The following is a 27,850-nucleotide window of genomic DNA, read 5'->3' as shown; positions in this document are numbered from 1 at the left end:
CAACAATTGTGGAAAATGATGAAAAATTATTACAAAACCGATTGATAAGAGAAACGAAATCTTTGTGACAAAATTTACAACAACATATTCTCGTATATTCATTGGCTCTTTTTCATTGTGTAAATCATTTGTGAATCAAACTGAAAGAGCTATCACTTACCGTCTCCAAAGACATCATTTCCAGGTGCGCGTGTGCAAATCGAAGTGAAGTCTGAACAGCAGTCGTTAAAATATGTACACGCTGAGTCGCAGGCACATCCTCCTTGACTGCCCCAGGAGTAACATCGATCAACGCAGGTTGCTGAAAAGAGAGTGTGAGGATTGTTATAATATTTAATCTAATTTAATTTCATTCAAAACATTCTAAGAATTTCTCATACTGAAGTGAACTCTGAACAGCAGTCGTTAAAATATGTACACGCTGAGTCGCAAGCACATCCTCCTCTACTTCCCCAGGAGTAACATCGATTGACGCAGCTCGCTAAATGGAAGACGTTAATGTTTAATAACACACCAACAACGACAGGTTTAATGTTAACGAGACTGCCTCATGGTTCAGGTAACCTTAATGATACCGAACCTATTCAGAAAAAAAGTTATTGAACTTGATCTGATCAGACGCAAAGGCAAAAATAGGTAATTGACGAACCCAAAAAGTTCACAATTCTTGGATTCTGATTTGATCAACATTTTACGATCACGTGTATGGGGAAAGACCCGCTTCTTCCTCCACCGCATCGGTGCTCGTGACAACGACACCTGCCTAAGTCGATCACCAAAGACAATAATCCTGCTATATCCTGCCCAATCTTCGTAAATTGGAAATTTACCTTTACCAGCGCCATAATGTGGATGTTTGTGGACGCAATAGGTATGGTAATCTGGACAGCAGTCGCCAAAAGTTGGGCAGACGGAATCACAGTAGCAACCTCCTTGACTGCCCCATTGGTAACATCGGAATTGACAGGAAGCTAGGGCAAAAAGTTTTTGAAATTGAAATTTTTAATGACGAATTTTTAACTGTATTACACAGATGTCCCATCGAATTAAAATGAAGTTTCCCAATCGGCTACCACGAAAGACGCCCTACAAGACAAGTTATTGTGTTGAGCCACTATGTGCAATTATTTAGGCACACACTAACAGTAAGAACCTCCTTGATTGTTGGGAGTCTAACATCACACACGACATGATAAGTCTCTCACAAATTGAAAACAGAATCGATTTAAAAATAATTTACAAGATTCGCTCAGACGGATTGCATCTTCTCAAATATCACGACTACAATGTAAACTTTTGGAATGGACGAATACATTCCAATTTAACGATTGGTGGAAATCCAGTAATTCGTTTGAGTTAAAAACCACTCACCGTCTCCAAAGACATTATTTGCAGGTGAGCGCGTGCAAACAGAGGTGAAGTCTAAACAACAATCGCCCCAATACGTACACGCCGAGTCACAAAAACATCCTCCTTGACTGCCCCAGGAGTAACAGCGATTAACACAGCTTCCTGAAACGACGATGATCAAGGTAAACCTGATTAAGTACCCAACTCAGAAATCTGCAGAGTAGAATAGTCCTCTACAGTTATACAATCTTGATAAAAACCAATTATGCCAAACGTGTCATACTATCCTGTTAACTGCAACCGATTAATGAATCTCAAAACAATGAGAGGCGACGTTAATAAAAAAATAACTCCTTTAAACAACTAAAAATTATAAGAGAATAAATGTGTGCTTTGCCGGCTTTAAACACTGTGTGTCAGACCGGTTTGGAGTCTGGACGCTGATAATGACCATAATAATAATAGTAGTGTTTAAAACCAACCAAACATAATCCTATTCATCAATACCCTTTTTTTGGTCAGAGGGTCAAAACAAGTAAAAAAAAAAAATATCCAATGGTTTTGTTCTACAATTTTACTTCATATTATTTTAAACACCCATCTTGCTATATGTTATTGTATGTGCCTCTGGCGAGTAATCGTAAACATGTGCCGTAGTCGTTAACACTGTCTAAGACATTAATTATGAATGTCTAAAAACAGTCAAAACTGGATACGGGTTATATGGTCATCAGAATTAAGAACTGGTTACTGTCTCCTCAAATTCTTTTAGGCACTCGGCACTACAAATCAATTTACCTTCACCAGAGTCATTTGGAGTTGAATGGATGCAATAGGCATTGTAATCATGGCAACAGTCACCGTAATTTGGGCAGACGGAATCACAGTAACAACCTCCTTGACTGCCGTCAGTATAGCATCTGAACTGACACGAAGCTGGTACAGAAGTTACAAGAAAAAAAAAGTTCGCAAAACGAAGTAAAATCATACAATTTTCTTTGGTAAAGTGTACTTAATATTGACGTAATCATTCTTCACGCTAATGTGCGAAGGCCTGTCTATTTCGAGCAACTTATTTCAAACACTGTTCGGCCAATGGACAAAGACAGTAAATAAAACCCTGAAAAGCCTTCAGAACCTTTTTAGTGGTAAAGACATGTCAAAATGGATATTGCAAGGAACATTGCTATTTATAATTTTGAAATATTAATATTCCCCTTTTCGTACGTTAACATTGCGTTTAAAGGAAACAAAATTCCGTCACTTAATCACACCATACACTTACCATCTCCAAAGACATCATTTCCAGGTTGGCGTACGCAAACAGAACTGAAGTCAGAACAGCAATCGCCCCAAAACGTACAAGACGAGTCACAGTAACATCCTCCTTGACTGCCCCAGGAGTAACATCGATTGACGCAGGAAGCTTATATGGGGATATAAGAAGCAAATCAATGAATTAATTTCTGAAGAAAAAAAACACCCAACCTATACCGAGATATCAAGAAAATATCACTCGATCCATGTCTGGAGCCAAAGATGGACTAGAAAGTAAAACAAAACAAGTAAACTCAAAGTTCTGGCATTCCATTCATTTTACATTTAAAATTGTTGTTAAAATACTTCAACAAAACTTACCATCACCAGGGGTACTAGGCCCAGGTTGGCGTGTGCAAACAGAATCAAAGTCTGTACAGCAGTCATTGAAGTACGGACACGCTGAGTCACAATAACATCCTCCTTGACTGCCCCAGGAGTAACACCGATTAACGCAGGTTGCTAAATGAGGGTTTCAAAGGTAAATTTCACATTATCGCGAACCAACTAATCGAGCCGGGGCCCCAAACAAGGGTTTCTCTCTTTAGAGTCCTTATCTGACACAAAATAGCGACTTGACCCGAAACTGTAAAGTCAATGATCACCTGAACGATGGCAATTCAAAACACTGCAAAAAGCAGATCTAATCACGTGCAACACTTACTGCTTGTGGATAAGCCTAGATACAGTGAGATATCGAAGGTTTAAGGTAGGGTCAGCGTAGCTGATCATATGTTATTATCCAATATTGAGCCGATGAGTTTCAGATATTTAATTTTGAGCCGTTGATATCATTTTATTGCATTTTATGTCACTACCGATGCACACCCACGTTGTCCCTGATATATTTACCTTCCCCAGAGTCATCTGGATTGGAATGGACGCAATATGTTTTGTAATCTGGACAGCAGTCACCAAAATACGGGCACGAGGAATCACAATAGCAGCCTCCCTGACCGCCCCATGTGTAACATCGGAACTGACAAGAAGCTGTGGGAGAGGTAATATCATCGGCATAAAGATTTAGAAAGCAAAATTTGTGCAACCAACTGGAAAAAATATCCGTTGTATTTCTTCGAGTTTTCTGTTACATCGGCTGCCTGGTTGAAGAAAATACTCAAACCTTTAGCTTGCAACGATTGGTAACCGTTTTGAACCAAAAAAAACCCCCGGATTTCACAACCAGTTTTAAATCTGAAGAAGTTTGAAGAGAAGAAAAGCTTAAAGGCAATGCTGCTGCGTTTTCTATCATTCTACTACAATCACTTACCATCACCAGGGATATTAGGTCCAGGTTGGCGTGTGCACACAGCAGTGAAGTCTGAACAGCAGTCTCCGAAATACGTACACGCCGAGTCACAATAACATCCTCCTTGACTGCCCCATGAGTAACATCGGTTAACGCAGGTTGCTAGAATGGAGTTCCAGAAGTTAATCAGAAATTAATAACACCGAGAGCCTTATTGACAAAATTCTGATTTCTTTTAACAATCAACAAATTCTGTAGCAAGCAAAACGTCAACTAAGACCTCAGAGTTAAAGCATTTCAAAGCTGAAAGAAATGTCTCAAATGCCACTTGATTTAATTGTGGTAAGGCCAAAAAAAAAAATAAGTCGGTCTCTGGTCAGCACGCGCGTCGATTTTAATCATTTTTTTTTTTTCCAAAATGTTCCGCGGTAGCTCCAACAGCGCCCTCTATTTCCGCACCTCCTCATTTTTTTTTACCAAAGAGCACCAAGGAATGGGAAATTGCACCAAGGCAAATGATCGAAAGCACCAAGGCAAATTATGGAGGACACCAATGTACATGAGGACACAAAAAAGCAAAATAGTACCCACCTTGTCTGTACAATCCAAGCTTGAAGAAAAAAAAAAAAAAAGCAAAAAAAAAAAAAAAGCCGCGTGGCCGCGTCAATTCCGGAACTTTGGTCTGACCAGAGACCGAATAATTTTTTTTTTTGGCCTAACAATGAGTTTAAAGTGTTCGCGATGAGGAGTGTTAAACTGAAAAAGTAATTTTCGACATATACCAAATTATTTACCATCACCGGAGCCATCTGGCGTTGATAAATGGAGGCATTTGAAAGTGATTTGTAAATATTTCAAAAATACACGCCGTCACAAGGAGATACGGGAATACAGAGTTCAGAACCATCCCTTCAAATTCTTTTTGGCGATCGACACAACAAATCTTTCCTGACGTAGATCAATTTACCTTCACCAGAGTCATCTGGCGTTGAATGGACACAATAAGTCTGGTAATCAGGACAGCAGTCGCCATAATCTGGACAGACGGAATCACAGTAGCATCCTCCTTGACTGCCGTCAGTATAGCATCTGAACTGACAAGAAGCTGGATGAACGGTAACACAAAACAAGTGAAATCTATTATAATAATGTACAAGTAATTGAAGAACAGGAGTGGGTAATTTTTTTGACAAAACCAGACGAGGGAAATTAATTACTTCTCTCAGTATGTGAAACACATGGGCTTGCTTGCCTGTTTGGCAAAAATTAAATGAGTGATTGGCAATTAGTAGAATATTGTGTACAATTAAAATGAAATCAAGTGTACTTGAAGAATAAGACACTCACCGTCTCCAAAGGTATCATTACCAGGTGTGCGTTTGCAGATAGAGGTGAAGTCTGAACAGCAGTCATTGTAATATGTACACGCCGAGTCGCAGGCACATCCTCCTTGACTGCCCCAGGAGTAACATCTATCAACGCAAGTTGCTGAAAAGAGAGTGCCAGGAATGTTTAATTAATCTTAATCATTAATGACATTCCAATAATTTTTCGTTGAAGACAATATATACTTCTCCACTACGACGGTGGTAATGATACCCGAATTGTTCAAATCACACCAACGGCCATCATTCAAGATAATCCAGGATATTCAATTTACTTTCAAGTTGAATACAAAATTGAGATATGTTATAGAAAGTATCATTCTCGATGAGTCATTAAAGATCAGGATTTTAAAGTTCAAAGCTACGATGTCTACAGAGCAAGCAACAAGATTTCAGTTAAACCTTGCACTGTAGTATAATCTACCACCGTGCCTTTTGAAGTGCATCTCAACTAGCAAACAATATTATTATAACACTGAGTGGATGACAAAATCTCTAAAGTGCATGTCTTACTCTAGAGACAGTACAGGCCTACAAGGCCAACATGTAAAGATGCATTTGAAAATCTTGGAATCAAGGTTGTTCATTTATCATGTTGTATAACCTCAAGAGAAACACATTTCAGGTATGTCCTTATCGAGATTACGCATCCCCCCCCCCCAAAAAAAAGTTCCCGACGTTGGAAATTTACCTTCACCAGAGCTATCATGTGGATGTGAATGGACGCAATAGATATTGTAATCTGGACAGCAGTCGCCAAAAGTTGTGCACACAGAATCACAATAGCATCCTCCTTGGCTGCCCCATGTGTAACATCGGAATTGACAGGTAGCTAGAGAGATCATAATAGTTAAAAATCTTTATAGCCTCAAACCAGAAACTAAAGTTTCTTAGAAATAGATATTTATTCAAGAATGATATACTATGACTCAGATGTTTTGTCTCCTTTTACTCCAATATGGTAAACAGAGAATTCCTACACCTCATCGTAATGAAAAACTAGGGTGTCAAAATTTGGGCAACAGAATGACAATAACAGGCTCCTCGACTGCTTTCAGTTGATCATAAAAAGACAAGAAATTGAGAATGGGCTGAAAAAAAAACACGAGAACATTTTAACAGGAAGCCACACATATATTTATTCTTGTGCAACTGGCTATGTGTTGCTTTCTCTCGGATGTAACACCTTGAAGAAGCAATGCCAGATCATCAATCTCCAGAAAAAAAAAGGTGAAAACCGTCAACAATTGTGGAAAAAGATGAAAAATTATTACAAAACCTATCGATAAGAGAAACGAAATCTTTGTGACAAAATTTACAACAACATATTCTCGTATATTCATGGGCTCTTTTTCATTGTGCAAATCATTTGTGAATCAAACTGAAAGAGCTATCACTTACCATCTCCAAAGACATCATTTCCAGGTGCGCGTGTGCAAACAGAAGTGAAGTCCGAACAGCAGTCGTTAAAATATGTACACGCTGAGTCGCAAGCACATCCTCCTGTACTTCCCCAGGAGTAACATCGATTGACGCAGCTTGCTGAATGGAAGACGTTAATGTTTAATAACACACTGACAACGACAGGTTTAATGTTAAGCAGCCTACCTCATGGTTCAGGTAACCTTAATGATACCGAACCCATTCAGAAAAAAGTTATTGAACTTCATCTGATCAGACGCAAAGGCAAAAATAGGTAATTGACAAACACAAAAAGTTCACAATTCTTGGATTTTGATTTTATCAACATTTTACGATCAAGTGCACGGGGAAAGACCCGCTTCTTCCTCCACCGCATCGGTGCTCGTGACAATGACACCTGCCTAAGTAGATCACCAAAGACAATAATCCTACTATATCATGTCCAATCTTCGTAAATTGGAAATTTACCTTTACCAGCGCCATAATGTGGATGTTTGTGGACGCAATAGGTATGGTAATCTGGACAGCAGTCGCCATAATCCGGACAGACGGAATCACAATAGCAACCTCCTTGACTGCCCCACTGGTAACATCGGAATTGACAGGAAGCTAGGGCAAAACGTTTTTGAAATTGAAATTTTTAATGAGGAATGCTTAACTGTATTACACAGATTTTCCATGAAATTCAAATGAAGTTTCCCAATTGGCTACCATGAAAGACACCCTACAAGACAAGTTATGGTGTAGAGCTACTATGCGCAATAATTTAGGCACACACTAACAGTAAGAACTTCCTTGATTGTTGTGAGTCTAACATCACACACGACACGAAACTAGCAATAGGGCAGAAAAGAAGCGTGCAACAATAAAACTTTCAACATTGATTTCTTCATACTAACTTACTCAAGGATTGAAGACTTACAAAGTTAAACATCGAAAGCCATGTCAAATAAAGGCACAACCTATATAAGTTTCACACAATTTGAAAACAGAATCGATTTAAAAATAATTTACAAGATTTGCTCAGACAGATAGCATCTCCTCAAATATCACGACTACAATGTAAACTTTTGGAATGGACGAATACATTCCAATTTAACAATTGGTGGAAATCCAGTAATTCGTTTGAGTTAAAAACCACTCACCGTCTCCAAAGACATTATTTGCAGGTGAGCGCGTGCAAACAGAGGTGAAGTCTAAACAACAATCGTCCCAATACGTACACGCCGAGTCACAAAAACATCCTCCTTGACTGCCCCAGGAGTAACAGCGATTAACACAGCTTCCTGAAACGACGATGATCAAGGTAAACCTGATTAAGTACCCAACTCAGAAATCTGCAGAGTAGAATAGTCCTCTACAGTTATACAATCTTGATAAAAACCAATTATGCCAAACGTGTCTAGCGGTTAACTGCAACCGATTAATGAATCTCAAAACAATGAGAGGCGACGTTAATAAAAAAAAAAACTCCTTTAAACAACTAAAAATTATAAGAGAATAAATGTGTGCTTTGCCGGCTTTAAACACTGTGTGTAAGACCGGTTTGGAGTCTGGACGCTGATAATGACCATATTGATAATAGTAGTGTTTAAAACCGACCAAACATATAATCCTATTCATAAATACCCTTTTTCGGTCAGAGGGTCAAAACAAGTAAGTCAATAAATTTAATTCATATTATTTTAAACACCCCTCTTGCTGTGTTATTGTATGTGCCTCTCGCGAGTAAATCGTAAACACGTGCTGTTCCGGTAAACACTGTCTTAGACGATTATTATGAACGTCTCAATACAGTCAAAAGCGGATACGGGTGTATGGTCATACAGAGTTAGGAACTGGTTACTGCCCCCCCAAATTCTTTTAGGCTCTCGGCACTACAAATAAATTTACCTTCACCGGAGTCATGTGGCGTTGAATGGATGCAATAGGCATTGTAATCATGGCAACAGTCACCATAATTTGGGCACACGGAATCACAGTAACAACCTCCTTGACTGCCGTCAGTATAGCATCTGAACTGACACGAAGCTGGTACAGAAGTTAAAAGAAAGAAATAGTAAACAAAACGAAGTAAAATCATACAATTTTCTTTGGTAAAGTGCACTCAATATTGACCTACTCATTCTTCATGCTAATGTGCGAAGGCCTGTCTATTTCGAGCAACTTATTTCAGACATTGTTCGGCCAATGGACAAAGACAGTAAATAAAACCCTGAAAAGCCTTAAGAACTTTTTTAATGGTATAGACATGTCAAAATGGATATTACAACGAACATTGCTATTTATAATTTTGAAATATTAATATTCCCCTTTTCGTATGTTAAAATTGCGTTTAAAGGAAACCAATTTCTGTCACTTAATCACAACATACACTTACCATCTCCAAAGACATCATTTCCAGGTTGGCGTACGCAAACAGAACTGAAATCAGAACAGCAATCGCCCCAAAACGTACAAGACGAGTCACAGTAACATCCTCCTTGACTGCCCCAGGAGTAACATCGATTGACGCAGGAAGCTTATATGGGGATATAAGAAGGAAATCAATGAATTTATTTCTGGAAACAAAAATAACCTAAACTATACCGAGATATCAAGAAAATATCACTCGATCCATGTCTGGAGCCAGAGATGGACTAGAAAGTAAAACAAAACAAGTAAACTCATAGTTCTGGCATTCCATTCATTTACATTTAAAATTGTTGTTAAAATACTTCAACAAAACTTACCATCACCAGGGGTACTAGGTCCAGGATGGCGTGTGCAAATAGAATTGAAGTCTGTACAGCAGTCATTGAAATACGGACACGCTGAGTCACAATAACATCCTCCTTGACTGCCCCAGGAGTAACACCGATTAACGCAGGTTGCTAAATGAGGGTATCAAAGGTAAATTGCACATGATCTGACTAATCGAGCCGGGGTTTCTAACAAGGGTTTTCCTCCCAGATTTCTTTTCACACACAAAAAAGTGATTAGACCCAAAACTGTAAAGTCAATGATTACGTGAACGATGGCAATTAAAAACACTGTAAAATACAGATCTGATCCTGTGAAACACTCACTGCTTGTGGAGTCAGTGAGATATTGAAGGTTCAAGGTAAGGTCAATGCAATTTAAATATGTCAATACCAATGCACACCCACGTTTTCCTCCGAAAAATTTACCTTCCCCGGAGTCATCTGGATTGGAATGGACGCAATATGTTTCGTAATCTGGACAGCAGTCGCCAAAATACGGGCACGAGGAATCACAATAGCAGCCTCCCTGACCGCCCCATGTGTAACATCGGAACTGACAAGAAGCTGTGGGAGAGGTAATAGCATTGGCATAATTATTAAGAAAGTAATATTTGTGCAATCAACTGGAAAAATTAATCCTTGTATTTCTGTAAGTTTTCTGTTCAAAGCTGCCTGGTCTCAGAAAATATTAAAACCTTAGCTTGCAACGATTGGTGACTATTTTGTACCCCAAGAACCTGATTTCACAATTTTTAAATCCGACGTAGTTTGAAGATAAGAAAAGCTTCAAGGCAATGGTGCTGCGTTTTCAACCATTCTACCTTTCAATATAATAACTTATAGCACTCAAACATGGGACAGGATATAAAAACTACTTACGATCACCAGGAGTACTTGGTCCAGGTTGGCGTGTGCACACAGCAGTGAAGTCTGAACAGCAGTCACCAAAATACGTACACGCCGAGTCACAATAACATCCTCCTTGACTGCCCCATGAGTAACATCGTTAACGCAGGTTTCTAGAATGGAGTTTCAGAAGTTAATCAGAAATTAATAACACCGAGAGTCTTATTGACAAAAAACTGCTTCCTTTAACAATCTTCACATTTTGTAGCAAGCAAAACGTTAACTAAGACTTCCAAGTGTAAGCATTTCAAAGCTGAATAAAATTGCTCAAATGCCTCTTGACTTAATTGTTGTAACAATAAGTTCAAAATGTAAAGGATGTGCAGTAAGCAACTGATAATTTAGTCATTTTCGACATAGACTAATTTACCTTCACCAGAGTCATCTGGCGTTGAATGGACGCAATAAGTCTGGTAATCAGGACAGCAGTCGCCATAATCTGGACAGACGGAATCACAGTAGCATCCTCCTTGACTGCCGTCAGTATAGCATCTGAACTGACAAGAAGCTGGATGAACGGTAACAGAAAACAAGTGAAATCTATTATAATAATGTACAAGTAATTGAAGAACAGGAGTGGGTAATTTTTTTGACAAAACAAGTTGAGGGAAATTAATTACTTCTCTCAGTATATGAAACACATTGGCTTGCTTGTCTGTTTGGCAAAAATTAAATGAGTGATTGGCAATTAGTAGAATATTGTGTACAATCAAGTGTACTTGAAGAGTAAGAAACTTACCGTCTCCAAAGGTATCATTACCAGGTGTGCGTTTGCAGACAGTAGTGAAGTCTGAACAGCAGTCTTCATAATATGTACACGCCGAGTCACAGGCACATCCTCCTTGACTGCCCCAGGAGTAACATCTATCAACGCAAGTTGCTGAAAAGAGAGTGCCAGGAATGTTTAATTAATCTTAATCATTAATGACATTCATATAATACTTCATTGAAGACAATATATATCTCTCAACTACGACAATGGTAATGATACCCGAATTGTTCAAATCACACCAACGGCCATCATTCAAGATAATCCAAGATATTCAATTTACTTCTAAGGTGAATACAAATTTGAGATATTTTATAGAAAGTATCATTCTTGATGAGTCATTAAAGATCAGCATTTTAAAGTTCAAAGCTACGAGGTCTACAGAGCAAGCAACAAGATTTCAGTTAAACCTTGCACTGTAGTATAATCTACCACCGTGCCTTTTGAAGTGCATGTCAACTAGCAAGCAATATAATTATAACACCGAGTGGATGACAAAATCTCTAAAGTGCATGTCTGACTCTAGAAAAAATACAGGCCTACGAGGCCAACATTGATGCATTTGAAAACTATCTTGGAATCAAGGTTGTTCATTTATCATGTTGTATAACCGCATACGAAACACATTTCAGGAATGTCCCTCATCGAGATTACGCACCCCCCCCCCCCCCCATCGTTCCCGACGTTTGCAATTTACCTTCACCAGAGCTATCATGTGGATGTGAATGGACGCAATAGATATTGTAATCTGGACAGCAGTCGCCAAAAGTTGGGCACACAGAATCACAATAGCATCCTCCTTGGCTGCCCCATGTGTAACATCGGAATTGACAGGTAGCTAGAGAGATCATAATAGTTAAAAATCTTTATAGCCTCAAACCAGAAACTTAAGTTTCTTAGAAATAGATATTTATTCAACAATGATGTACTATGACTCAGATGTTTTGTCTCCTTTTACTTCAATATGGTAAACAGAGAATTCGTACACCTCATCGTAATGAAAAACTAGGATGTCAAAATTTGGGCAACGGAATGACAATAACAGGCTCCTCGACTGTTTTCAGTTTATCATAAAAAGACAAGAAATTGAGAATGGGCTGAAAAGAAACACGAGAACATTTTAACAGGAAGCCACACATATTTATTCTTGTGCAACTGGCTATGTGTTGCTTTCTCTCGGATGTAACACCTTGAAGAAGCAATGCCAGATCATCAATCTCCAGAAAAAAAAAGGTGAAAACCGTCAACAATTGTGGAAAAAGATGAAAAATTATTACAAAACCTATCGATAAGAGAAACGAAATCTTTGTGACAAAATTTACAACAACATATTCTCGTATATTCATGGGCTCTTTTTCATTGTGCAAATCATTTGTGAATCAAACTGAAAGAGCTATCACTTACCATCTCCAAAGACATCATTTCCAGGTGCGCGTGTGCAAACAGAAGTGAAGTCCGAACAGCAGTCGTTAAAATATGTACACGCTGAGTCGCAAGCACATCCTCCTGTACTTCCCCAGGAGTAACATCGATTGACGCAGCTTGCTGAATGGAAGACGTTAATGTTTAATAACACACTGACAACGACAGGTTTAATGTTAAGCAGCCTACCTCATGGTTCAGGTAACCTAAATGATACCGAACCCATTCAGAAAAAAGTTATTGAACTTCATCTGATCAGACGCAAAGGCAAAAATAGGTAATTGACAAACACAAAAAGTTCACAATTCTTGGATTTTGATTTTATCAACATTTTACGATCAAGTGCACGGGGAAAGACCCGCTTCTTCCTCCACCGCATCGGTGCTCGTGACAATGACACCTGCCTAAGTAGATCACCAAAGACAATAATCCTACTATATCATGTCCAATCTTCGTAAATTGGAAATTTACCTTTACCAGCGCCATAATGTGGATGTTTGTGGACGCAATAGGTATGGTAATCTGGACAGCAGTCGCCATAATCCGGACAGACGGAATCACAATAGCAACCTCCTTGACTGCCCCACTGGTAACATCGGAATTGACAGGAAGCTAGGGCAAAACGTTTTTGAAATTGAAATTTTTAATGAGGAATGCTTAACTGTATTACACAGATTTTCCATGAAATTCAAATGAAGTTTCCCAATTGGCTACCATGAAAGACACCCTACAAGACAAGTTATGGTGTAGAGCTACTATGCGCAATAATTTAGGCACACACTAACAGTAAGAACTTCCTTGATTGTTGTGAGTCTAACATCACACACGACACGAAACTAGCAATAGGGCAGAAAAGAAGCGTGCAACAATAAAACTTTCAACATTGATTTCTTCATACTAACTTACTCAAGGATTGAAGACTTACAAAGTTAAACATCGAAAGCCATGTCAAATAAAGGCACAACCTATATAAGTTTCACACAATTTGAAAACAGAATCGATTTAAAAATAATTTACAAGATTTGCTCAGACAGATAGCATCTCCTCAAATATCACGACTACAATGTAAACTTTTGGAATGGACGAATACATTCCAATTTAACAATTGGTGGAAATCCAGTAATTCGTTTGAGTTAAAAACCACTCACCGTCTCCAAAGACATTATTTGCAGGTGAGCGCGTGCAAACAGAGGTGAAGTCTAAACAACAATCGTCCCAATACGTACACGCCGAGTCACAAAAACATCCTCCTTGACTGCCCCAGGAGTAACAGCGATTAACACAGCTTCCTGAAACGACGATGATCAAGGTAAACCTGATTAAGTACCCAACTCAGAAATCTGCAGAGTAGAATAGTCCTCTACAGTTATACAATCTTGATAAAAACCAATTATGCCAAACGTGTCTAGCGGTTAACTGCAACCGATTAATGAATCTCAAAACAATGAGAGGCGACGTTAATAAAAAAAAAAACTCCTTTAAACAACTAAAAATTATAAGAGAATAAATGTGTGCTTTGCCGGCTTTAAACACTGTGTGTAAGACCGGTTTGGAGTCTGGACGCTGATAATGACCATATTGATAATAGTAGTGTTTAAAACCAACCAAACATATAATCCTATTCATAAATACCCTTTTTCGGTCAGAGGGTCACAACAAGTAAGTCAATCAATTTACTTCATATTATTTTAAACACCCCTCTTGCTGTGTTATTGTATGTGCCTCTCGCGAGTAAATCGTAAACACGTGCCGTTCCGGTAAACACAGTCTTAGACAATTATTATGAACGTCTCAAAACAGTCAAAAGCGGATACGGGTACATGGTCATACAGAGTTAGGAACTGGTTACTGTCCCCTCAAATTCTTTTAGGCTCTCGGCACTACAAATAAATTTACCTTCACCAGAGTCATTTGGCGTTGAATGGATGCAATAGGCATTGTAATCGTCGCAACAGTCACCGTAATTTGGGCAGACGGAATCACAGTAACAACCTCCTTGACTGCCGTCAGTATAGCATCTGAACTGACACGAAGCTGGTACAGAAGTTAAAAGAAAAAAATAGTAAACAAAACGAAGTAAAATCATACAATTTTCTTTGGTAAAGTGTACTTAATATTGACGTACTCATTCTTCATGCTAATGTGCGAAGGCCTGTCTATTTCGAGCAACTTATTTCAAACACTGTTCGGCCAATGGACAAAGACAGTAAATAAAACCCTGAAAAGCCTTCAGAACCTTTTTAGTGGTAAAGACATGTCAAAATGGATATTACAAGGAACATTGCTATTTATAATTTTGAAATATTAATATTCCCCTTTTCGTATGTTAAAATTGCGTTTTTAAGGAAACCAATTTCTGTCACTTAATCACAACATACACTTACCATCTCCAAAGACATCATTTGTAGGTTGGCGTACACAAACAGAACTGAAGTCAGAACAGCAATCGCCCCAAAACGTACAAGACGAGTCACAGTAACATCCTCCTTGACTGCCCCAGGAGTAACATCGATTGACGCAGGAAGCTTTTTGTGGGGATATAAGAAGTAAATCAATGAATTAATTGCTGAGAAAAAAAAAACACCCAACCTATACCGAGATATCAAGAAAATATCACTTGATCCTTCTAGAGCCAAAGATGGACTGGAAAGTAAAACAGATCAAGTAAACTCATTGTTCTGGCATTCCATTCATTTTACATTTAAAATTGTTGTTGAATACTTCAACAAAACTTACCATCACCAGGGGTACTAGGTCCAGGATGGCGTGTACAAATAGAATTGAAGTCTGTACAGCAGTCATTGAAATACGGACAAGCTGAGTCACAATAACATCCTCCTTGACTGCCCGAGGAGTAACACCGATTAACGCAGGTTGCTAAATGAGGGTATCAAAGGTAAATTGCACATGATTCGACTAATCGAGCCGGGGTTTCTAACAAGGGTTTTCCTCCAAGATTTCTTTTCACACACAAAATCGTGACTTGACCCAAAACTGTAAAGTCAATGATTAACTGACGATGGCAATTCAAAACACTGTAAAATGCAGATGTGATCCTGTGAAACACTCACTGCTTGTGGAGTCAGTGAGATATTGAAGGTTCAAGGTAAGGTCAATGCAATTTAAATATGTCAATACCAAAGCACACCCACGTTTTGCTCCGAAAAATTTACCTTCCCCAGAGTCATCTGGATTGGAATGGACGCAATATGTTTCGTAATCTGGACAGCAGTCACCAAAATACGGGCACGAGGAATCACAATAGCAGCCTCCCTGACCGCCCCATGTGTAACATCGGAACTGACAAGAAGCTGTGGGAGAGGTAATAGCATCGGCATAATTATTAAGAAAGTAATATTTGTGCAATCAACTGGAAAAATTAATCCTTGTATTTCTGTAAGTTTTTCTGTTCAAAGCTGCCTAGTCTCAGAAAATATTAAAACCTTAGCTTCCAACGATTGGTAACTATTTTGTACCCAAAAAACTGATTTCTCAATTTTTAAATCCGAAGTAGTTTGAAGATAAGAAAAGCTTAAAGGCAATGGTGCTGCGTTTTCAACCATTCTACCTTTCGATATAATAACTTATAGCACTCAAACATGGGACAGGATATAAAAACCACTTACGATCACCAGGAGTACTTTGTCCAGGTTGGCGTGTGCACACAGCAGTGAAGTCTGAACAGCAGTCACCAAAATACGTACACGCCGAGTCACAATAACATCCTCCTTGACTGCCCCATGAGTAACATCGGTTAACGCAGGTTGCTAGAATGGAGTTTCAGAAGTTAATCAGAAATTAATAACACCGAAAGCGTTATTGACAAAAAACTGGTTTCTTTGACAATCTTCACATTTTGTAGCAAGCAAAACGTTAACTAAGACTTCTGAGTGTAAGCATTTCAAAGCTGAATGAAATCGCTCAATTGCCTCTTAATTTAATTGTTGTAACAAGAAGTTCAAAATGTAAACAATGTGCAGCAAGCAGCCGATTAAGTCAGTTTCGACATAGACTAATTTACCTTCACCAGAGTCATCAGGCGTTGAATGGACGCAATAAGTCTGGTAATCAGGACAGCAGTCGCCATAATCTGGACAGACGGAATCACAGTAGCATCCTCCTTGACTGCCGTCAGTATAGCATCTGAACTGACAAGAAGCTGGATGAACGGTAACAGAAAACAAGTGAAATCTATTATAATAATGTACAAGTAATTGAAGAACAGGAGTGGGTAATTGTTTTGACAAAACAAGTTGAGGGAAATTAATTACTTCTCTCAGTATATGAAACACATTGGCTTGCTTGCCTGTTTGGCAAAAATTAAATGAGTGATTGGCAATTAGTAGAATATTGTGTACAATTAAAATGAAATCAAGTGTACTTGAAGAGTAAGAAACTTACCGTCTCCAAAGGTATCATTACCAGGTGTGCGTTTGCAGACAGTAGTGAAGTCTGAACAGCAGTCTTCATAATATGTACACGCCGAGTCACAGGCACATCCTCCTTGACTGCCCCAGGAGTAACATCTATCAACGCAAGTTGCTGAAAAGAGAGTGCCAGGAATGTTTAATTAATCTTAATCATTAATGACATTCATATAATACTTCATTCATAAATACCTCAGACAGTTTAGCTATTCCTATTGGTCGAGAGCCCGTCACGTGGCCGGTCTTAAACGGATGATAAAGACATGGCTAGCTGGTCTTAAACACTTTTCCAGTGTCACCATAAAATGTGGACTCCTAAAAATCCAGTGCCTCTTACCGTTTCATTGGTTGAACGTTCACAATTCTCACGTAGGCATGCGCAACACTACAAGCGAGTCAGAATTTTATAGTTCTAAATTCAAAACGCAATGCCCCAGGTGCGTTCTGCGTAACATCGCCCAGAACATGTTACGCGCGCGTCAATCTCCATAAAAGGGTTGTTTACATCTTACTCGCCAGCTGAACACTCCATTATTTTGCTAGAGGGATGTTTCAAAAAGCATGAAGTGAACTTGTTGAACAAAATCGGGATTTTTTGAACGAATTATTTGATATTTTTTTACGGATAAGGTATTTATGAATGGGAATAAATATGTGCTCGGTCGGTATTTATCACTCTGTTTAATACCGCTTAGAGTCTGGGTGCTGATAATTACCCTCGCCTCCGGCTCGGGTAATTATCAGCACCCAGACTCTAAGCGGTATTAAACGAGTGATAAAAACCTCTGGAGCACACATTTATTCCCTTATTGAAGACAATATATACCTCTCAACTACGACAATGGTAATGATACCCGAATTGTTCAAATCACACCAACGGCCATCATTCAAGATAATCCAAAATATTCAATTTACTTTTAAGGTGCATACAAATTTGAGATATTTTATAGAAAGTATCATTCTTGATGAGTCATTAAAGATCAGGATCTTAAAGTTCAAAGCTACGAGGTCTACAGAGCAAACAAACGCGATTTCAGTTAAACCTTGCACTGTAGTATAATCTACCACCGTGCCTTTTGAAGTGCATGTCAAGTAGCAAGCAATATCATTATAACACCGAGTGGATGACAGAATCTCTAAAGTGCATGTCTTACTCTAGAGTCAATACAGGCCTACAAGGCCAACATGTAAAGATGCATTTGAAAACTATCTTGGAATCAAGGTTGTTCATTTATCATGTTGTATAACCTCAAGAGAAACACATTTCAGGTATGTCCTTATCGAGATTGCGCACCCCCCAAACGTTCCCGACGTTGGCAATTTACCTTCTCCAGAGCTATCATGTGGATGTGAATGGACGCAATAGATATTGTAATCTGGACAGCAGTCGCCAAAAGTTGGGCAGACAGAATCACAATAGCATCCTCCTTGGCTGCCCCATGTGTAACATCGGAATTGACAGGTAGCTAGAGAGATCATAATAGTTGTAAATCTTTATAGCCTCAAACCAGAAACTGAAAGTTTCTTAGAAATAGATATTTATTCAACAATGATATACTATGACTCTGATGTTTTGTCTCCTTTTACTTCAATATGGTAAACAGAGAATTCCTACACCTCATCGTAATGAAAAACTAGGATGTCAAAATTTGGGCAACGGAATGACAATAACAGGCTCCTCGACTGCTTTCAGTTTATCATAAAAAGACTAGCAATTGAGAATGGGCTGAAAACAAACACGAGAACATTTTAACAGGAAGCCACACATATTTATTCTTGTGCAACTGGCTATGTGTTGCTTTCTCTCGGATGTAACACCTTGAAAAAGCAATGCCAGATCATCAATCTCCAGAAAAAAAAAGGTGAAAACCGTCAACAATTGTGGAAAAAGATGAAAAATTATTACAAAACTGATCGATAAGAGAAACGAAATCTGTGACCAAATTTACAACATCATATTCTCGTATATTCATGAGCTCTTTTTCATTGTGTAAATCATTTGTGAATCAAACTTAAAGAGCTATCACTTACCATCTCCAAAGACATCAGTTCCAGGTGCGCGTGTGCAAACCGAAGTGAAGTCCGAACAGCAGTCGTTAAAATATGTACACGCTGAGTCGCAGGCACATCCTCCTTGACTGCCCCAGGAGTAACATCGATCAACGCAGGTTGCTGAAAAGAGAGTGTGAGGATTGTTATTATATTTAATCTAATTTAATTTCATTAAAAACATTCTAAGAATTTCTCATACTGAAGTGAAGTCTGAACAGCAGTCCTTAACATAATGTACACGCCGAGTCGCAAGCACATCCTCCTGTACTTCCCCAGGAGTAACATCGATTGACGCAGCTTGCTAAATGGAAGACGTTAATGTTTAATAACACACCGACAACGACAGGTTTAATGTTAACGAGACTACCCATGGTTCAGGTAACCTTAATGATACCGAACCTATTCAGAAAAAAAGTTATTGAACTTGATCTGATCAGCCGCAAAGGCAAAAATAGGTAATTGACAAACCCAAACAGTTCACAATTCTTGGATTTTGATTTAATCAACATTTTACGATCAAGTGCATGGGGAAAGACCCGCTTCTTCCTCCACCGCATCGGTGCTCGTGACAATGACACCTGTCTAAGTCGGTCACCAAAGACAATAATCCTGCTATATCCTGCCCAATCTTCGTCAATTGGAAATTTACCTTTACCAGCGCCATAATGTGGATGTTTGTGGATGCAATAGGTATGGTAATCTGGACAGCAGTCACCATAATTGGGGCACACGGAATCACAATAGCAACCTCCTTGGCTGCCCCATTGGTAACATCGGAATTGACAGGAAGCTAGGACAAAACGTTTTTGAAATTGAAAATTTTAATGAGGAATGCTAACTATATTACACAGATTTCCCATGAAATTCAAATGAAGTTTCCCAATCGGCTACCATGAAAGACGCCCTACAAGACAAGTTATTGTGTTGAGCCACTATGCGCAATTATTTAGGCACACACTAACAGTAAGAACCTCCTTGTTTGTTGGGAGTCTAACATCACACACGGCATGAAAATAGAAATAGGACCAAAAAGAAGCGTGCAACAATAACACTTTAAACATTGATTTCTTCATAGTAACTTAATCTTTTTAAGGATTGAAGACTTACAAAGTTAAACATCGAAAGCCATGTCAAATGAAGGCACCACTTATATAAGTTTCACACAATTTGAAAACAGAATCGATTGAAAAATAATTTACAAGATTCGCTCAGACAGATTGCATCTTCTCAAATATCACGACCACAATGTAAACTTTTGGAATGGACGAATACATTCCAATTTAACGATTGGTGGAAATCCAGTAATTCGTTTGAGTTAAAAATCACTCACCGTCTCCAAAGACATTATTTGCAGGTGAGCGCGTGCAAACAGAGGTGAAGTCTAAACAACAATCGCCCCAATACGTACACGCCGAGTCACAAAAACATCCTCCTTGACTGCCCCAGGAGTAACAGCGATTAACACAGCTTCCTGAAACGACGATGATCAAGGTAAACCTGATTAAGTATCCAACTCAGAAATCGGCAGGGTAGAATATTCCTCTACAGTTATACAATCTTGATAAAAACCAATTATGCCAAACGTGTCTAGCGGTTAACTGCAACCGATTAATGAATCTCAAAACAATGAGAGGCGACGTTAATAAAAAAAAAAACTCCTTTAAACAACTAAAAATTATAAGAGAATAAATGTGTGCTTTGCCGGCTTTAAACACTGTGTGTAAGACTGGTTTGGAGTCTGGACGCTGATAATGACCATATTGATAATAGTAGTGTTTAAAACCGACCAAACATATAATCCTATTCATAAATACCCTTTTTTTTTGTCAGAGGGTCAAAACAATTAAGTCAATCAATTTAATTCATATTATTTTAAACACCCCTCTTGCTGTGTTATTGTATGTGCCTCTCGCGAGTAAATCGTAAACACGTGCCGTTCCGGTAAACACTGTCTTAGACGATTAATATGAACGTCTCAATACAGTCAAAAGCGGATACGGGTGAATGGTCATACAGAGTTAGGAACTGGTTACTGTCCCTTCAAATTCTTTTAGGCTCTCGGCACTACAAATAAATTTACCTTCACCGGAGTCATTTGGCGTTGAATGGATGCAATAGGCATTGTAATCATGGCAACAGTCACCGTAATTTGAGCAGACGGAATCACAGTAGCAACCTCCTTGACTGCCGTCAGTATAGCATCTGAACTGACACGAAGCTGGTACAGAAGTTAAAAGAAAAAAAAAGTAAACAAAACGAAGTAAAATCATACAATTTTCTTTGGTAAAGTGCACTCAATATTGACCTACTCGTTCTTCATGCTAATGTGCGAAGGCCTGTCTATTTTGAGCAACTTATTTCAAACATTGTTCGGCCAATGGAAAAGACAGTAAATAAAACCCTGAAAAGCCTTTAGAACTTTTTTAATGGTAAAGACATGTCAAAATGGATATTACAAGGAACATTGCTGTTTATAATTTTAAAATATTAATATTCCCCTTTTCGTATGTTAAAATTGCGTTTAAAGGAAACCAATTTCTGTCACTTAATCACACCATACACTTACCATCTCCAAAGACATCATTTGCAGGTTGGCGTACGCAAACAGAACTGAAGTCAGAACAGCAATCGCCCCAAAACGTACAAGACGAGTCACAGTAACATCCTCCTTGACTGCCCCAGGAGTAACATCGATTGACGCAGGAAGCTTATATGGGGATATAAGAAGGAAATCAATGAATTAATTTCTGGAAACAAAAATAACCCAAACTATACCGAGATATCAAGAAAATATCACTCGATCCTTCTAGAGCCAAAGATGGACTAGAAAGTAAAACAGATCAAGTAAACTCATAGTTCTGGCATTCCATTCATTTTACATTTAAAATTGTTGTTGAATACTTCAACAAAACTTACCATTACCAGGGGTACTAGGTCCAGGATGGCGTGTGCAAATAGAATTGAAGTCTGTACAGCAGTCATTGAAATACGGACACGCTGAGTCGCAATAACATCCTCCTTGACTGCCCCAGGAGTAACACCGACTGACGCAGGTTGCTAAATGAGGGTATCAAAGGTAAATTGCACATGATCTGACTAATCGAGCCGGGTTTCTAACAAGGGTTTTCCTCCCAGATTTCTTTTCACACACAAAAAAGTGACTTGACCCAAAACTGTAAAGTCAATGATTAACTGACGATGGCAATTCAAAACACTGTAAAATACAGATCTGATCCTGTGAAACACTCACTGCTTGTGGAGTCAGTGAGATATTGAAGGTTCAAGGTAAGGTCAATGCAATTTAAATATGTCAATACCAATGCACACCCACGTTGTCCTCTGAAAAATGTACCTTCCCCGGAGTCATCTGGATTGGAATGGACGCAATATGTTTCGTAATCTGGACAGCAGTCGCCAAAATACGGGCACGAGGAATCACAATAGCAGCCTCCCTGACCGCCCCATGTGTAACATCGGAACTGACAAGAAGCTGTGGGAGAGGTAATAGCATCGGCATAATTATTAAGAAGGTAATATTTGTGCAATCAACTGGAAAAATTAATCCTTGTATTTCTGTAAGTTTTTCTGTTCAAAGCTGCCTGGTCTCAGAAAATATTAAAACCTTAGCTTGCAACCAGTGGTGACTATTTTGTACCCAAAAAAACTGATTTCACAATTTTTAAATCCGACGTAGTTTGAAGATAAGAAAAGCTTAAACATGTTAAAGGCAATGGTGCTGCGTTTTCAACCATTCTACCTTTCGATATAATAACTTATAGCACTCAAACATGGGACAGGATAAAAAAAACTACTTACGATCACCAGGAGTACTTGGTCCAGGTTGGCGTGTGCACACAGCAGTGAAGTCTGAACAGCAGTCACCGAAATACGTACACGCCGAGTCACAATAACATGCTCCTTGACTGCCCCATGAGTAACATCGGCTAACGCAGGTTGCTAGAGTTTCAGAAGTTATTCGGAAATTATTAACACCGAGAGCGTTATTGACAAAAAACTGCTTCCTTTAACAATCTACACATTTTGTAGCAAGCAAAACGTTAACTAAGACTTCCGAGTGTAAGCATTTCAAAGCTGAATGAAATTGCTCAATTGCCTCTTGACTTATTGTTGTAACAATAAGTTCAAAATGTAAACGATGTGCAGCAAGCAACTGATAAAGTCAGTTTCGACATAGACTAATTTACCTTCACCAGAGTCATCTGGCGTTGAATGGACGCAATAAGTCTGGTAATCAGGACAGCAGTCGCCATAATCTGGACAGACGGAATCACAGTAGCATCCTCCTTGACTGCCGTCAGTATAGCATCTGAACTGACAAGAAGCTGGATGAACGGTAACACAAAACAAGTGAAATCTATTATAATAATGTACAAGTAATTGAAGAACACGAGTGGGTAATTTTTTTGACAAAACAAGTTGAGGGAAATTAATTACTTTTCTCAGTTTGTGAAACACATTGGCTTGCTTGTCTGTTTGGCAAAAATCAAATGAGTGATTGGCAATTAGTAGAATATTGTGTACAATTAAAATGAAATTAAGTGTACTTGAAGAATAAGACACTCACCGTCTCCAAAGGTATCATTACCAGGTGTGCGTTTGCAGATAGAGGTGAAGTCTGAACAGCAGTCATCGTAATATGTACACGCCGAGTCACAGGCACATCCTCCTTGACTGCCCCAGGAGTAACATCGATCAACGCAAGTTGCTGAAAAGAGAGTGCAAGGAATGTTTAATTAATCTTAATCATTAATGACATTCAAATAATACTTCATTGAAGACAATATATACCTCTCAACTACGACAATGGTAATGATACCCGAATTGTTCAAATCACTCCAACGGTCATCATTCAAGATAATCCAGGATATTCAATTTACTTTTAAGGTAAATACAAAATTGAGATATGTTACAGAAAGTATCATTCTTGATGAGTCATTAAAGATCAGGATCTTAAAGTTCAAAGCTACGAGGTCTACAGAGCAAACAAACGCGATTTCAGTTAAACCTTGCACTGTAGTATAATCTACCACCGTGCCTTTTGAAGTACATGTCAACTAGCAAGCAATATTATTATAACACCAAGTGGATGACAAAAACTCTAAAGTGTATGTCTTACTCTAGAAAAAAATACAGGCCTACAAGGCTAACATGTAAAGATGCATTTGAAAACTTCCTAGGAATCAAGGTGGTTCATTTATCATGTTGTATAACCGCATACGAAACACATTTCAGGAATGTCCCTCATCGAGATTACGCACCCCCCCCCCCCCATCGTTCCCGACGTTTGCAATTTACCGTCTCCAGAGCTATCATGTGGATGTGAATGGACGCAATAGATATTGTAATCTGGACAGCAGTCGCCAAAAGTTGGGCACACAGAATCACAATAGCATCCTCCTTGGCTGCCCCATGTGTAACATCGGAATTGACAGGTAGCTAGAGAGATCATAATAGTTAAAAATCTTTATAACCTCAAACCAGAAACTAAAGTGTCTTAGAAATAGATATTTATTCAACAATGATATACTATGATTCAGATGTTTTGTCTCCTTTTACTTCAATATGGTAAACAGAGAATTCCTACACCTCATCGTAATGAAAAACTAGGGTGTCAAAATTTGGGCAAAGGAATGACAATAACAGGCTCCTCGATTGCTTTCAGTTGATCATAAAAAGACTAGCAATTGAGAATGGGCTGAAAAGAAACACGAGAACATTTGAACAGGAAGCCACACATATATTTATTCTTGTGCAACTGGCTATGTGTTGCTTTCTCTCGGATGTAACACCTTGAAAAAGCAATGCCAGATCATCAATCTCCAGAAAAAAAAGGTGAAAACCGTCAACAATTGTGGAAAAAGTTGAAAAATTATTACAAAACTGATCGATAAGAGAAACGAAATCTGTGACCAAAATTACATCGTCATATTCTCGTATATTCATGGGCTCTTTTTCATTGTGCAAATCATTTGTGAATCAAACTGAAAGAGCTATCACTTACCATCTCCAAAGACATCATTTCCAGGTGCGCGTGTGCAAACCGAAGTGAAGTCCGAACAGCAGTCGTTAAAATATGTACACGCTGAGTCGCAGGCACATCCTCCTTGACTGCCCCTGGAGTAACATCGATCAACGCAGGTTGCTGAAAAGAGAGTGTGAGGATTGTTATTATATTTAATCTAATTTAATTTCATTAAAAACATTCTAAGAATTTCTCATACTGAAGTGAAGTCTGAACAGCAGTCCTTAAAATATGTACACGCCGAGTCGCAAGCACATCCTCCTGTACTTCCCCAGGAGTAACATCGATTGACGCAGCTCGCTAAATGGAAGACGTTAATGTTTAATAACACACCGACAACGACAGGTTTAATGTTAACGAGACTGCCTCATGGTTCAGGTAACCTTAATGATACCGAACCTATTCAGATAAAAGTTATTGAACTTCATCTGATCAGACACAAAGGCAAAAATAGGTAATTGACAAACCCAAAAAGTTCACAATTCTTGGATTTTGATTTGATCATCATTTTACGATCAAGTGCACGGGGAAAGACCCGCTTCTTCCTCCACCGCATCGGTGCTCGTGACAATGACACCTGACGAAGTCGATCACCAAAGACAATAATCCTGCTATATCCTGCCCAATCTTCGTAAATTGGAAATTTACCTTTACCAGCGCCATAATGTGGATGTTTGTGGACGCAATAGGTATGGTAATCTGGACAGCAGTCGCCATAATTGGGGCACACGGAATCACAGTAGCAACCTCCTTGACTGCCCCATTGGTAACATCGGAATTGACAGGAAGCTAGGACAAAAAGTTTTTGAAATTGAAATTTTTAATGACGAATGCTTAACTGTATTACACAGATTTCCCATTAAATTCAAATGAATTTTCCCAATCAGCATTTTTCAATACCATGAAAGACACCCTACAAGACAAGTTATGGTGTAGAGCTACTATGCGCAATAATTTAGGCACACACTAACAGTAAGAACCTCCTTGTTTGTTGGGAGTCTAACATCACACACGACACAAAACTAGAAATAGGACCAAAAAGAAGCGTGCAACAATAACACTTTAAACATTGATTTCTTCATACTAACTAACTCAAGGATTGAAGACTTACAAAGTTAAACATCGAAAGCCATGTCAACTGAAGGCACCACTTATATAAGTTTCACACAATTTGAAAACAGAATCGATTTAAAAATAATTTACAAGATTCGCTCAGACAGATAGCACCTTCTCAAATACACGACTACAATGTAAACTTTTGGAATGGACGAATACATTCCAATTTAACGATTGGTGGAAATCCAGTAATTCGTTTGAGTTAAAAACCACTCACCGTCTCCAAAGACATTATTTGCAGGTGAGCGCGTGCAAACAGAGGTGAAGTCTAAACAACAATCGCCCCAATACGTACACGCCGAGTCACAAAAACATCCTCCTTGACTGCCCCAGGAGTAACAGCGATTAACGCAGCTTCCTGAAACGACGATGATCAAGGTAAACCTGATTAAGTACCCAACTCAGAAATCTGCAGAGTAGAATAGTCCTCTACAGTTATACAATCTTGATAAAAACCAATTATGCCAAACGTGTCATACTATCCTGTTAACTGCAACCGATTAATGAATCTCAAAACAATGAGAGGCGACGTTAATAAAAAAATAACTCCTTTAAACAACTAAAAATTATAAGAGACTAAATGTGTGCTTTGCCGGCTTTAAACACTGTGTGTAAGATCGGTTTGGAGTCTGGACGCTGATAATGACCATAATAATAATAGTAGTGTTTAAAACCAACCAAACATAATCCTATTCATCAATACCCTTTTTTGGTCAGAGGGTCAAAACAAGTAAAAAAAAAAATATCCAATGGTTTTGTTCTACAATTTTACATCATATTATTTTAAACACCCATCTTGCTATATGTTATTGTATGTGCCTCTGGCGAGTAATCGTAAACATGTGCCGTAGTCGTTAACACTGTCTAAGACATTAATTATGAATGTCTAAAAACAGTCAAAACTGGATACGGGTTATATGGTCATCAGAATTAAGAACTGGTTACTGTCTCCTCAAATTCTTTTAGGCACTCGGCACTACAAATCAATTTACCTTCACCAGAGTCATTTGGCGTTGAATGGATACAATAGGCATTGTAATCATGGCAACAGTCACCGTAATTTGGGCAGACGGAATCACAGTAACAACCTCCTTGACTGCCGTCAGTATAGCATCTGAACTGACATGAAGCTGGTACAGAAGTTACAAGAAAAAAAAAGTTCGCAAAACGAAGTAAAATCATACAATTTTCTTTGGTAAAGTGTACTTAATATTGACGTAATCATTCTTCACGCTAATGTGCGAAGGCCTGTCTATTTCGAGCAACTTATTTCAAACACTGTTCGGCCAATGGACAAAGACAGTAAATAAAACCCTGAAAAGCCTTCAGAACCTTTTTAGTGGTAAAGACATGTCAAAATGGATATTGCAAGGAACATTGCTATTTATAATTTTGAAATATTAATATTCCCCTTTTCGTACGTTAACATTGCGTTTAAAGGAAACCAAATTCCGTCACTTAATCACACCATACACTTACCATCTCCAAAGACATCATTTCCAGGTTGGCGTACGCAAACAGAACTGAAGTCAGAACAGCAATCGCCCCAAAACGTACAAGACGAGTCACAGTAACATCCTCCTTGACTGCCCCAGGAGTAACATCGATTGACGCAGGAAGCTTATATGGGGATATAAGAAGGAAATTA

At 38.6% G+C, this 27,850-nt stretch overlaps 2 protein-coding genes across 2 annotated transcripts in view; both read right to left on the bottom strand.

The window, feature by feature from the left end:
* Positions 1 to 13,727, bottom strand: part of LOC119740045 — an 88,113-nt gene extending 74,386 nt beyond the window's left edge. The window contains exons 1-21 of the mRNA XM_038215246.1: positions 13,713 to 13,727; positions 13,036 to 13,150; positions 11,840 to 11,980; positions 11,113 to 11,253; positions 10,744 to 10,881; positions 9,894 to 10,031; positions 9,456 to 9,562; positions 9,104 to 9,244; positions 8,617 to 8,754; positions 7,192 to 7,306; positions 5,993 to 6,133; positions 5,264 to 5,404; positions 4,884 to 5,021; positions 3,938 to 4,078; positions 3,520 to 3,657; positions 2,989 to 3,129; positions 2,636 to 2,776; positions 2,149 to 2,286; positions 1,372 to 1,512; positions 831 to 971; positions 161 to 301 (exon numbers count right to left, since the gene is read on the bottom strand). Coding sequence (XP_038071174.1) covers positions 161 to 301; positions 831 to 971; positions 1,372 to 1,512; positions 2,149 to 2,286; positions 2,636 to 2,776; positions 2,989 to 3,129; positions 3,520 to 3,657; positions 3,938 to 4,078; positions 4,884 to 5,021; positions 5,264 to 5,404; positions 5,993 to 6,133; positions 7,192 to 7,306; positions 8,617 to 8,754; positions 9,104 to 9,244; positions 9,456 to 9,562; positions 9,894 to 10,031; positions 10,744 to 10,881; positions 11,113 to 11,253; positions 11,840 to 11,980; positions 13,036 to 13,150; positions 13,713 to 13,727 — 2,731 coding nt within the window. The remainder of the gene's footprint in view (positions 1 to 160; positions 302 to 830; positions 972 to 1,371; positions 1,513 to 2,148; positions 2,287 to 2,635; positions 2,777 to 2,988; positions 3,130 to 3,519; positions 3,658 to 3,937; positions 4,079 to 4,883; positions 5,022 to 5,263; positions 5,405 to 5,992; positions 6,134 to 7,191; positions 7,307 to 8,616; positions 8,755 to 9,103; positions 9,245 to 9,455; positions 9,563 to 9,893; positions 10,032 to 10,743; positions 10,882 to 11,112; positions 11,254 to 11,839; positions 11,981 to 13,035; positions 13,151 to 13,712) is intronic.
* A 1,463-nt stretch (positions 13,728 to 15,190) lies between these two features.
* Positions 15,191 to 26,434, bottom strand: LOC119740044 (multiple epidermal growth factor-like domains protein 6). The gene is made up of 20 exons (XM_038215245.1): positions 26,420 to 26,434; positions 25,735 to 25,875; positions 25,144 to 25,206; positions 24,360 to 24,500; positions 23,853 to 23,859; positions 23,629 to 23,769; positions 23,249 to 23,386; positions 22,396 to 22,533; positions 21,960 to 22,100; positions 21,610 to 21,750; positions 21,124 to 21,261; positions 20,374 to 20,514; positions 19,693 to 19,833; positions 19,023 to 19,163; positions 18,317 to 18,457; positions 16,966 to 17,106; positions 16,586 to 16,723; positions 16,191 to 16,331; positions 15,738 to 15,875; positions 15,191 to 15,207 (listed from the first exon to the last, which is right to left on the bottom strand). Exons 1-20 carry the CDS (start codon positions 26,432 to 26,434, stop codon positions 15,191 to 15,193), a joined length of 2,343 nt encoding a protein of 780 aa, XP_038071173.1.
* Positions 26,435 to 27,850: the final 1,416 nt, after the last annotated feature.

Source organism: Patiria miniata, unplaced genomic scaffold (genome assembly GCF_015706575.1).
Source record: "Patiria miniata isolate m_02_andy unplaced genomic scaffold, ASM1570657v1 HiC_scaffold_4, whole genome shotgun sequence".
NCBI lineage: Eukaryota > Metazoa > Echinodermata > Asteroidea > Valvatida > Asterinidae > Patiria > Patiria miniata.
The sequence above is the reverse complement of the archived record's forward strand: the minus strand, read 5'-3'. Positions and strand labels throughout refer to the sequence as shown.